The sequence below is a fragment of the Xenopus laevis genome, chromosome 2S (assembly GCF_017654675.1).
Source record: "Xenopus laevis strain J_2021 chromosome 2S, Xenopus_laevis_v10.1, whole genome shotgun sequence".
In the NCBI taxonomy this organism is placed as follows: Eukaryota; Metazoa; Chordata; class Amphibia; order Anura; family Pipidae; genus Xenopus; species Xenopus laevis.
This window is the reverse complement of record NC_054374.1, coordinates 79698601-79711525: the sequence shown is the minus strand read 5'-3', so window position 1 is coordinate 79711525 and position 12925 is coordinate 79698601. Positions and strand designations below refer to the sequence as shown.

General features: G+C 36.8%; 1 protein-coding gene across 2 annotated transcripts in view; it reads left to right on the top strand.

Annotated features, from left to right (window-relative positions):
* LOC108709590 (CUB and sushi domain-containing protein 2) overlaps positions 1 to 12925 on the top strand; it is a 599445-nt gene that overhangs the window by 506303 nt on the left and 80217 nt on the right. For both annotated transcript variants that reach the window (XM_018249580.2, XM_041584029.1), the window contains 3 exons: positions 3778 to 3980; positions 7512 to 7703; positions 11866 to 12004. In XM_018249580.2, the coding sequence (XP_018105069.2) occupies positions 3778 to 3980; positions 7512 to 7703; positions 11866 to 12004 (534 nt within the window). The remainder of the gene's footprint in view (positions 1 to 3777; positions 3981 to 7511; positions 7704 to 11865; positions 12005 to 12925) is intronic.

Here is a 12925-nt window from a genome sequence, read left to right as displayed (position 1 = left end):
GTGAGCCCCTGGTGTCCCAGTCCAACATTGTATAGTCATTGCTGCCTAGCTGCTATCACTTCAACATGGAAGAAAGTGAAGGAATGCTTAAATAATTCGGTCAGCCTAAATGGGCGGTGAGAAGTCAGAGAAAAACATTTTTTACTTCCTTGTTTTGTGACAAAAAGTCAAGCAACTTCCCTCTCCGCCCCTAATTTGCATATGCTAATTAGGATTCGGTTCGGCCGGACAGAAGGATTTGGAATCCTGCTGAAAAAGGCCGAATCCCGAACCGAATCCTGTATTTGGTGCAAGAAAAAAGGGAAAAGAAGGAAAGAGTCTGTGGAAACGGGGCCCGCATTGCATAGACATATGATTATCGGGACTAACCGCACACCCAGTAAGTACTTATTATTTGCCAACATATCAATGACACAGAGACAGCGGCCTCCATGTCCACGGTGGCTTTACATTCCAACCAACCCTTTACCCATAACTGGCCGACTTTCATAAAATATTGAACACAGTCTTATTCTTTTAAGTTTTGGGGTTTAAGATTGTTTTGCTGCTAAATGAATTTTTTTCCTTCTTTTCTTTTTTTTCCTTTTTTCTTTTTCTCTTTGTCTTAATATAAGAGTATACACACACTATGGAGTACAATTACACTTGAATGTGGCACTGAGGTGAAATGAATTCACTAGCTTCAGTTAAAATTCACACAGAAAGGAGTGGTTTAATGGTTTCTAACGTCTCACAACATAGCAACACGTGGGTCACTAATTAATTTACTGTATAAATGATGGGTAATCCATGTATTTATGGTGCAGGCACACAGTAATGTATGTAAATATTTTTACACACATGGGAATATCCTGACAGGGGTAGCAATATAGTGGAGCAAGATAACTGTGTGTGAGGTTTGTGATGTCCCTAGGGAGGAGGTTCTAGTTTAAATCCTCTGATATGCAAGCAGCGTGTGGATTGTATAGTGAGATGTCTCTAAGTGGTGAGGAGGAGGATTAACTACTGGGTCTAAGGCCATACTGATTATATATACATTTAACACATGTAAGAAAAGGCAATCACTTTACATGGGGCTTTTAAATTGAGAGAGCTAAGAGAGAATGATGTCCACGCGTTTATAGTTACATCCTCAGATTTGGCAACTTTAGTAGCCCTAGTAACTTTAAAAAATTATACATAAGTAGTTTTTAAAAAGAAAAAAAGAAAAAGTGGTAATTATGTGAGTTGTTTTTAAACATGTTTTTTATTGGGGAGGTTGTGGTTAAATGAATCACAGAAAGGGCCATGATGACATACAAATGATTTAAATATTTGCAGGGGGGTTCTTTTGTAATATATAATTAGCTGATTATGTTAATTACCAGCAAGCATCGTCATCAAAATTTCCTGCCAGTGCATGTATATAATGCATCCATGTTTGTGATTAATGCACTTTGAGAAAGGCCTAGGATGAGGCTGAAACGTTAGGCTCTAAGCTCTGCAATAAAAACATTTTTATTCAAATAGTAAGACCTGTGAGTGCTGATCTTCTTGGATTTCTTGTATATATATATACATACATATATATCGTAGGGATACACCGAATCCACTATTTTGGATTCGGCTGAACCCCCGAATCCTTTGTGAAAGATTCATCCGAGAACCAAATCCTAATTTGCATATGCAAATTAGGGGTGGGAAGGGGAAATATACATACATATGTGTGTAAAAAGGGCACAATATTGTGTATATTTCACCAGTTATACTTAAATATACTATAACGTAGCCTTTAGAGTGCTTCCACCCCCCCCCCATTTTGTACATTATATTTCACCAGTGTTAGACTGGTGAATATAAAACTTCAGGGAAAAGTGTATATATATAAAGTATATATATATATTGAGGAGAGAGCCACCTCCCCATAATACAGAAGCCCACAAGAATGCAGCTCATCCCTTTTTAATGGGTGCACATAGGTGTGGCTTGTAATACATACTAAACACTTAACCCCAGCAGGGAAAACTTATTTTTGCAATACAAGGACTATATATATGTAGGGGCAGATTTACTAAGCTCGAGTGAATTTTCAAAGTTAAAAAAGTTTGAATTTCAAAGTAATTTTTTGGATACTTCGACCATCGAATAGGATACTACGACTTTGAATTTACTTCAACTTCGATTCAAAGTAAAAATCGTTTGAATATTCGACCATTCGATAATCGAAGTACTGTCTCTTTAAAAAAAACTTGACTTCATACTTCGCCAAGTTAAAGCTACCGAAGTGCAATGTTAGCCTACGGGGACCTTCCACAGCACTTTTCTAAGTTTTTTTTGATCAAATAGAAATCCTTCGATCTATCGCTAAAAATCGTTCGAATCAGTTGATTGAACGATTTCTGTTCACTCGATCGAATACGCTAAAAATCCTTCGACTTCGATATTCGAAGTCGAAGGATTTCAATTCGAGGGTCGAATTTCGACGTTTTTTTAACTTCGAAATTCAACCCTTAGTAAATCTGCCCCGTAGTGTATAAAGAGTTTATACACTGTATCTACATAAACCCATCTGTCAAATACAGGAGTTGGTGGTGGGAGAGTTTATAGGAATTGCAATTAAAAATGAACTCCTAGTACCCAATTATGTTGTTGGCATCCAGTTCAACTTGAGATTGTCTCGAATTTGTTAGGACTAGGGCCATTTATCAGACAGTAGAATAGGATAGTTTTGTGCTTGCCATTCACTCAATGAGGGCAGTTTTATAAACTTCCGGGAGTTCTGTTCTAGTCTTTGTTCAAACAGAACAGCAGATTAGTAGACCATAAGGTAGAGGTAAAAGATAATGTTAAGGCTCTCTTACAGCACTAACATTCCCCTTAAAGACTTGTTGGTAATCCCTGCTTGAAGCCCAGCAAACCTTTCTTGACACTGAGGAGTACCCCAACTATCCCATTTGCATTGCTTTTGTACTGTACATAGGGCTAAATGCATGCAGGCTGCACTGTGAAGTTTACAGTTTTATAGTTTAAAAATAAAGACTTGAGATCTAGAACTGTCTTATACCATGATGAAATTTTGGTTGTTTGGCCTTCTTGAAATTAACCCTACATATTTTCTCTTCACTGGTCTGCCACATGGCACTTTCAGGTATACTGTATGTGTATATTTATGTATATTAAGAACTATCTGTCACACAGTACATTTGGCTTCCAATAATAATACGATGATTATAGCAAACAATCTTTATGTCTCAAGGAAACTTGGTAATTGTATAAAACAACATGTGGCCTCACAGGACCACTCACCAAATCAATGGGATTGTATTAGTGACTGTGTGATAGGAGTGTTTCTATACAAAAAAGTTATAGCATATTACTATCTTGACTCAATAGTATAAAAGGAAACAAACCCAAACACACTCAGAAGTTATACCTGCCATCATTCAAAGTAAAAGTCATTAAATGCTATGAGGCCACAATGGTGAGAGGAGTTCTGGCTGCACTGCACACAAATCAAAGATCGATAGGAAGCTTTAGGAATCTGACATTTGCATGCAAAAAATTACACATACAGTATTACAGTATGAATAAATTGCATCTTAGCATGATCACTATACTGGTCTATTATTATAGATACAATACATTCTCTGTCAGCTGATTAAATATAAGTTAAGATTCATTGGCTTTATTTAATGTATTGGATAAATTATCTTGTACAAATATATAGCAACAGTGTCTCAGTGAGAATTCATTCAAGTCTGACAAAATGCCATTTTTCTCCCTATATTTTTCCACCAGGGTACATTTTACTGTGTTTCACACGGAGGAAGTACATGATGTTCTTAAGATATGGGATGGCTCAGTGGAGAGTGGAATCCTCATGAAGGAACTGAGTGGTTCCATTTTGCCTTCTGATATCCACAGCACTTTTAACTCTGTTACCCTACAGTTCAACACAGACTTCTTCACCAGCAAACAGGGATTCTCCATCCATTTTTCAGGTAGGGCTTTTATGTTTTCTATATAATACGCCATCCTAAACCATCCATTGCTATGTAGTGTTAAGTGAAATATTTGAAATATATATTCATTCTTTCTGCATAAAGCTTCTGTTATAGTGTGTAGTTGGGGCGTTTCTGTCATGAGATAAGGTGAGAACTTCAGGTGGCATTTTCAACAAGCAAAAAGCCACTCCTGGTAATGCTGAGGGACAAATTTCCAGTTTTGTTGTTACAGCACTTAAAGGAGAAGGAAAGCTACGGAGGCATTTTATTGCCAATAGATTAGCTGCAATAGTGCAAGCTAGAATGCTATATTTATTCTGTAGAATGTTTTACCATACCTGAGTAAAAAGCTCTAGAAACTCTCTGTTTGTTTAGGATAGGAGCTGCAGTATTAACATGTTGTGACATCACTTCCTGCTTGAGTCTCTCCCTGCTCTGGGCTCAGATTACAGTAGAGAAGGGAGGGGGAGGGGAAGAGGAGCAAACTGAGCATGCTCTTGCCCAGGGCAATGAGGTTTAAGCTGAAAACAGGAAGTCTGATACAAAAGCCCATGTGTGCACAATCGAAGGAAAGAAATGCTGTATTCCTTTTGACAGGAGACTCAGAGCAGCACCACTTTGGGGATTTACTGGTATATTTAGATGGACCTTTCTGATAAGGCTTACTTAGTTTTAACCTTTCCTTCTCCTTTAAGGGGAACTCTCAGGTCCCTGTCTACCAAGACTGTATGTTTCTGTACCTTTAAATACGCAGATATAGTTTCAATCTTTTCATGATGTATTTATGTGCAGAAGTAAATTATATTCATGAGCCTATTGTCATCAAGTACCCTCTTATCCCAAAAGCCTCTTCAAATGGGATGGAAATAATGTTTCTCTAACATAAGATTACATTAGAAAACGAATCAGGCAATTTGATTCTGACAGACTCCCCTCCCTGTTGAACCTGTACATTTCAATGTTAAATGATAGCAGAAAGTTAGTGAAGCCTGTGCCATCCCTCATTCACCTCACTGCAGTCACCATGGTGCTGAATTGTCTCAAATTAATTGAATTCATGTCTAGTGTAAAATAAGGTTGCAGTTGTTATCTGGTTACAAGAAATACTGTGCATATCTATTGTGCTCTTTGAAAGAAAGCTGTACTGCTTCTTGTGTTGCCTTTTAATGAACCAAAATGTTAATTATACAGGGCATGCAGGAACAGGAGATTTTGAGGCTGGAGAGATAAATGGGTGATGTTTAGTGAACCAAATTGCCTTCATAGATGAGTGAAGACGTTGAGCAGTGTTATATTGTTATTTTGTATCTGAGCATACTTTCATGGGAGCAGACCTAGTAATGAAGTGGGTGCTAAATGATGCAGAGCTCAGACAAGGAGCCTGCCACAGAAACAGAGGATCGTCTGGTGGGTCCAGAACCTACTGTTGGTTTTTCTCAGCCTGTGACCACAACTTTCTTGATCAGTACTTCTCTGTCTTCTTCTGTGGCAGATGTTTGTTCTATATGGCAAAACACAAATACGAAGTTAGACCAGAATTTAATTACCGTAAGTCATACTGGTCATATTTAATATTTCATATTAAATCAGGTCTCAGTGTAAACAGCATGTGTGTGTTCTGCAGAGTACCCTATGAAGTTCAATTATACAACACTATTGCTGCTGCCTTTATGCAGCTGAATTTCTCTTTAGCCATATCAGTATAAGTTTTGAGTTAATAGGGCAGTAACATAAAGATGAAAGTTGTATTGTGTGTCTATATTTGGGATTATAAAATAGGGGGACAAGAGGTAGTTAAGAAAATGTTAAGCAAGGTAGCTTGGGAGAGAAGTATTATAGCAGAAATACTTATAACCAAACAGAAAAAGGTTAATCAGAGCATATGTCCTTATATATCTATAATTTTTTACCCACCATTTATACTATTATCCACTCATTTAACTTCAGTATTCCAAATGCTGCTTATTAAAGTGGTTGTTCATCTTTGTGTTAACTTTTAGTATGGTGTAGAGAGTGATATTCTGTGACAATTTGCAATTGGTTTTCATTTTATATTATTTGTGTTTTTTGAGTTATTTAGCTTTTTATTCAGCAGCTCTTCGGTTTGCAATTACAGCAATCTTGTTGCTAGCGTTCAAATTACTCATGCAACCATGCACTGATTTGAATAAGAGACTGCAACATGAATAGGAAAGGACCTGACTAGAAAGATGATAGCAATAACAAAAATATATTTGTAGTTTACAGAGCATTTGTTTTTAGATGGGGTCAGTGACCCCCATATGAAAGCTGGAGAGAGTGAGAAGAAAAAGCCGAATCATTAAAAAACTATAAAAAGTAAATAATGAAGACCAATTAAATAGTTGCTTAGAATTGGCCATTCTATAACATACTAAAGGTTAACTGAAAGGTGAACCACCCCTTTAATCAATATGGTTATTGTAAACAAACTGCACGTAAATCAAGCAGGATACAGGCCTACTTGTGTTCATACTATCCCTTATTTCGTTTTTTAACCCCACTTTCTAAAAAAGTATTGAATAAAGTATATTTTTATATTTATACTGTATGTATATATATATATATATATATATATATATATATATATATATTATGAGCAAAGTGCAAATTGAAGCACAATAGCCATGTTCTTTCTCATAATGCAGCATTTCCCCCAAATTTTACTGTTGTTGAGCTCGTCTGGGGGTATTGTGCTTGACACAACAACAGACAATGCATCAAATTGGACACAATTGTGCTTGCAATTCATTTCGAGGTTCAGTTAGTGGTAATTTTAACGATCAGCATTTGAGTGATGGATGCCCCCGATTTTTTGGACGCAAGTGCACTGCACCACTGCCAGTGTTCCTCTGTGTCAATAGTTATAACATCACTCAGTTTGGAACAGGAAGGTAGTGTCTGCAAGAGCAACTATACAGAAATGTTATAAGCACATTTTAATGTAAGTACTTTTAATAAGTATGCTCAACTGATGTCGGGAAAATTTGTGCAAATGCAAATTTGCGTGTGATCATAAGTGAGCCATGAAATCTAAATCCCCCTAGTTTCCTTAAATACCTTAATAAATACACAAGAAGGAACTTTCTTTTGCAAGTCGTATTACCTCTTTTTGATCTGCCAGTGATGTGATTTAGTTTGGGGAGGGAGGAAAGCAAATATGGAAATTCCAAAAATATCATACCTATTGTTTGCATCTCACTATACTCAACTGCTTATGATTGCTGCTTGTCCCATCAAAAATGCTCTCCTCCAACCTCATTTTAAATCCACAGATGTGGACTTAATCCATACCTAGTTTTTATTTTCAAGATAATGTCTGTTCCAAATGGTATTTTCATTCCTTTGCTGTGTTTGCTTTTGAAAACTTTTGCTAGGGATTATCCCATGAATCCACTATCTTTTCTGTAAAGTGGCAGAAATTTTTATTCCATTTAAGGTACTCACTAATCCTCGCTTCTTCAATTGCACAGGAGATAACTCTTAACACCTTATTCTGTTTACTTTTAGTGACAACAGCTACATCCTGCAATGATCCTGGAATACCACATAATGGCAGCCGTAGCGGAGACAGTCGTGATGCTGGGGACTCAATTGTGTTTCAGTGTGACCCAGGATATCTTTTGCAGGGGGAACCCAAAATCAGCTGTGTGCAAATTGCAGATAGGTTCTACTGGAATCCTAATCCTCCTATTTGTATAGGTAAAGTGTGTGTGTGTGTGTGTGTGTGTGTGTGTGTGTGTGTGTGTGTGTGTGTGTGTAAAAAAATTCAGCATTCATTCATTGAACAAATTCATTTATTCATTCAGTATTCATTCAGTATTTGTATGTAAATAATGTGTGCAATATTAGTGCAATATTATTTTGATTCATATGGGTTATTCTATAAGAAATTTAGATCACTTCAGCCAGCGTCCACTTCTGCCTGTTTCAACATAAAACATGATCTTTTTTTATTAAGGGAAAATTGTAATATAAAAAATAGTCACAGACTAGTGTAGGATACTACGTGCAAATCTGATGAAATAGCAGCTCAATTTCTTGCTTTTACAGATGCCTATTAAAAGCCATGGCACAAGTGACATATCCACTGCCAGTGTTATTTCAGTGGACAGATTAGCACCCAACCCTGTCCGTACCACCGCCCAATCACTTGAATTGGAAATGCCAATAAGGGTGCATTTCAGGAAGTAAAAAAACATCCCACAGGTGCAAGTGCACCTCTTAGGACCTACCTACAGAGCACTTCCGGCTTCTTTTCTCTTCTCCCGGCTGCGCCTGCGCAGTAGAGCGAAGAGACAAACTTTCCTGAAAATGCCAGCTATTTCGCTCTACTTCGCATGCTCCGTGGTGCTCACTGGAATAACGCCAGGCCGGTGCAGTTTCTCCTGATTGGAGCACTGGCCCGGAGTATCAGACACAATCACTTGGGGGTGCCTAACTTTTGGCACCCCCAAGTAAAAACACCTTTCCTTCTCCTTTAAGGTGTTTTATCAGCCTATATGGTATATTTCCTGTCTCTTGGACACTGTCATTCTGATACAGATGATTTAAGTCTCTTGTAGCCTAATCATTACTTTAGTCAGTTTACAGTCACCCCACTGACATAAACATAAGTGGCTCAGTTCAGATCTTGTTGATTATTATACTGGCATTGGGGCATGGATTTTAATGAGGGGTGGTGTAATACATTGCTTGTAAGGAAAGCTAACTGTAAAAATTAGAACATACAGTATTTCTACCATTTCTTTTTGGAGCTATTCTATTATTAAAGGGGTTGTTCATCTTTGCGTTAACCTTTGGTATGATGTAGATTAAAAAAGAAATAAAAAGAAATAGTGAGGACCCACAGAAAAATTCATTTTACACCTAAGATGACACGTACCAAGCTTAGCTATATCAATTGAAGGCAAAGCTACATTGTTCAAAGAACAAGAAGGAAACAGTACAGTCAGAAATATAAATTACATGATGAGAAGACATATCTTTGCAATTTGCTTCATAGATTTGAGACCTTGTGCAGCAGCGACACTGATTTTTGTAGATATGGCAATCCAGTAAATTTGGCAATTCTAACAATCTGATGCACGAAGATGGCATTATGGGGTTAATGTAATGCCTTAAATTTGTTATATTATATAAGATTAGGAATTGTATCTCTAAGAAGTTATGCTATACTATACTATACAGTTATATATATCGCATTCAAAAGCACTGAATCAAGAGTTTGAAAGAAATGATTATAGAGACTACAGTTATGACTCCAAGTTTTCTGATGTTCTTTCATGTGCAAATATCTATCTGCTTCTACTCTTCAGGAGCTGGACTCTGCAAGAAGCTGATTTCTCAGCAACTAACAGTCCATTTTTCTTGGCTTCTGAAAGAGCCTGTATCCTAACTAGTTTTTAAATCACTCTTCCCCACTGAGACAAGTACTTGTGTTTGAAAGCCATAAAATTCACAACAAAGGCTTGTATAATCAAAAGAGGGGCAGAGTGCTTGCTAAATGCTGACTTATAGGTAGCTTTAGGGTAAGGGTGTTGGATTTTACCTACCATGGCGTGCACATTATTCCTGTAATAAGACTAAGCAAATGTTCCCCAATCAATAGTGCGAATGTTGAACACGCAAATTGACTTTGGTACATCAGACCAACAGCATTGATTTTTCAGTCTGCTTGACACGAAATGCTTCTGTTACTGCAATAAACACTGAGTATTCTCCCCAGTTGAGCTTATATCATAATTGAAGCAAAGGTTTTTCTGATGCCCAGAACAGCTGTAATATGTTAATTGAATTGCTTTGGCTCTGATATTATTTATTCCAGCTGCAACTGTGGAAAATAATTAGAACTGTTGCATTAACCAAACATATTTGTGTATAAGATTAAAGGGGTAAGTTTAATGTGCCATGTACAATAGTGGATGTACTTTATAACTGCAAGGGCAGTTGCAGGGCTGCTAAAATCCCATAAATTAAAGGTATATGAGTCAAAATGCCCTTCTTGCCCTTCTGCTACACTTGGTGTCACTATTTCTCCTTCTGTTCAGAATTGGGGAGAAGGTGGCAGTATATCCAGGGCTTTCAGTGCATGATACGTAGACACATAATACATGTAGCTAAAGAATAGGCCACAGCCAGTGGAAGTGACACCATCCAGACATCAGATTCATGTAGAGGTAAAAGCACAGTAATTTCTTCCAGTGGATATGTCCTATAAGAAAATAAAAATGCTGCTTGGGTCCTAAACTGCAGTTGGAAAGCAAGTACACTGGCACACAAGGCTGTTGTTGCAGCGTGCCCCGAAACATTGCATTAAAAAATATTGCATGGGGTTACCTGCAACAACAGCCTTGTGTCCCAGTGTACTTGCTTTCTACAGATTACCGGAGGCAGTTGTTGCCTCTATCACTGAGCACCAAGCTACTTGTTAATTAATTACCCAGCACGGATGTGCGAGAGCTCTTCCTTCTACAGTACTAAATTGCAGTTGGCTAGACTTGTGATTGTAAATTACCCCTACTATGTTTTTTTTTACCATAATTCCAGTGCATCCACCACAATATCACCAGATGAATGAACATTGATGCAATTGCACTTGCATTTTAATCCAAATCAGTTGTCTAGCATTTATAGTGGGGGTAAGTGTGCAAAAATAAAAATAGCAGTTGCATCTAATTTACTGTAAGCAAGTCTGGTGAGCCTTTAATGGCAACCCACCATGGGAACCCTGGGCAACAGCCAGATCAAGGGTTCCCCAGCATCAATATGCACACCATTAATTTAGAAGAGGCAGGAGCATGTTCGGACAGAAAAAGCTTAATGAATTGTCAATAAGTGGTATACATTGCATCTAATTTGGGGGTATGTTTGTAAATGACCCCTAATGATCCCTTATGTGACCTAGTCCTGAAACATGCACTGGTTCCTATATAGCCCTATTGCTTGTGTTTAACATTGTCTTCATTTAAAACTATTTTTAACTGATGTATAAAAATGTAATTGATTATAAAAAATTAACATTGACAGGGCAAAAGTATAGACAGTTCTCATTAGGTTAATTAAAGAAAAGATATGTATTAGTGTGTTTTGCAAAAGCACGTTAAACTTTATATACTTAAATTTATAAATTTATAAACTTTATATACTTAAATTTCCATTAAAATAATGTAATAAATATGTTTTTGTGTTAATATGTTAGAGACAGATGTATGTATAGTGCTCTTTGTTTTTTTTTACCTGTCTTTTTAACACCACCAAGACTATCCCCTTACTTGCGTTTAATGAATGTATTTGAGTTTACTTATTCGCTATGTATTTTCACACTCTTTATAATGTAGGTTTCAAATGGGCATTAAAAATGTATATTACCTTGGACACCAAGCTACTTGCCACTTCCAAAAAATTTAATTCAAACAGCAACTTTGGATCAGAAAAACATAGTAAAGGATTACTTTACTTATTCCAATAAGTAAATCTCACAATGTCACAGCAGAAGTTGGATTTTAATCACACTGCAAACAATGCCTGGACATTCAATTTCAACAGCAGAAACATCTTATCTGACATAACCACATTTTCATATAACAGGATATTGGTGCATTTCAGTTACATTCAACTCTGATTTTAATACAACACCATAATGATGAGTTGGGATGTGATTTACTAGTCGGACTAAGGTTGCAAGATGGTGCAATTCTGCTGATTCCATGCAGCCATACTGGATGTGACTGTTTTTGTGAACCATCCCATTTATTTCTAATAAACATCAATGGGTAGTATGACTTTCATTCTGTAGTGTTGCTGGGAGAAAAGTAAAAAAATTACTTGTAATGTAGGGCATATCTATTTGCTTTCTACTCAGCTCCCTGTGGTGGAAACATGAGTGGACCAACTGGAGTCATCCTGTCTCCTCAGTATCCTGAGCCGTACCCTCCTATGAAGGAATGTGATTGGACGATAATTGTGTCCTCAGACTACGTAATTGCTCTGTCATTTAACATGTATGTATTACCATCATACGGTCAATATAAATCAGACTATGATAAATCATGTATTATATATTTTTAAATCATGAATGAATAGTGGTAAAATGTACTCAAGCTTCAGACTAAAGAATGGTTTTGGAAAAGCTGCTTTATCAAGGTGAAGTCAAAACGTATCCTGTTTTATAAATGTTCTATGAATGTGTATATTAGGAGGATGGAAGAGCGATATGAGTTCTATAAACATTTGAAAATATATATGTTATAACAATAAGTCATAGCTAAACACAGTTTTAGTTTAATATAAAAGACTGGCAACAAATTCTTACTTGCTTCTAGGGCAAGTCTGAACAGCAAATCAATCTTCTCTTTGAGGGAACATTTCTACTTCTATTGTTTTTGCATCTTTATTAACATATTGTTATATAACATAGCAGACATGCTTAAAATTAGAAGTACAGTCTGTTGTACCTGTTCTATCTGTATTCTGCAATGCTCTTATTTGGTTTTCTTGAAACAAAGGAATCTTTAGGGTGGCAAATAGAAGCCTATTTTAAGTTTGGGCCAATGCATTAAAAAAGCCACTCGGTGTCACACTCACACTGCTGCTGCACCTTATAAATGACCCATAGAATTCTCAGATACAGATGCAAAGTATATCATTTGATAATAGTGAACCCCTAAGAGTTCCCTTAGGTTGAAATCTATCCCATTTCGCTTCGCAGAAAAATTCTAAAAACTCAAAAAATACTTCTTGAAACACTTCTAAAATTAACAAAACACATTTAAATTAATAGGCGACAACATTACATTTCTTTTACGCGTATCATTTTTTACGTTCCCAAGGGGGGTCATTTATCAACACTGGGCAAATTTGGCCATGGGCAGTAACACGTGGCAAATTGCTGCTTTCATTGTTCTACTTGTGGCTGGCGTTAA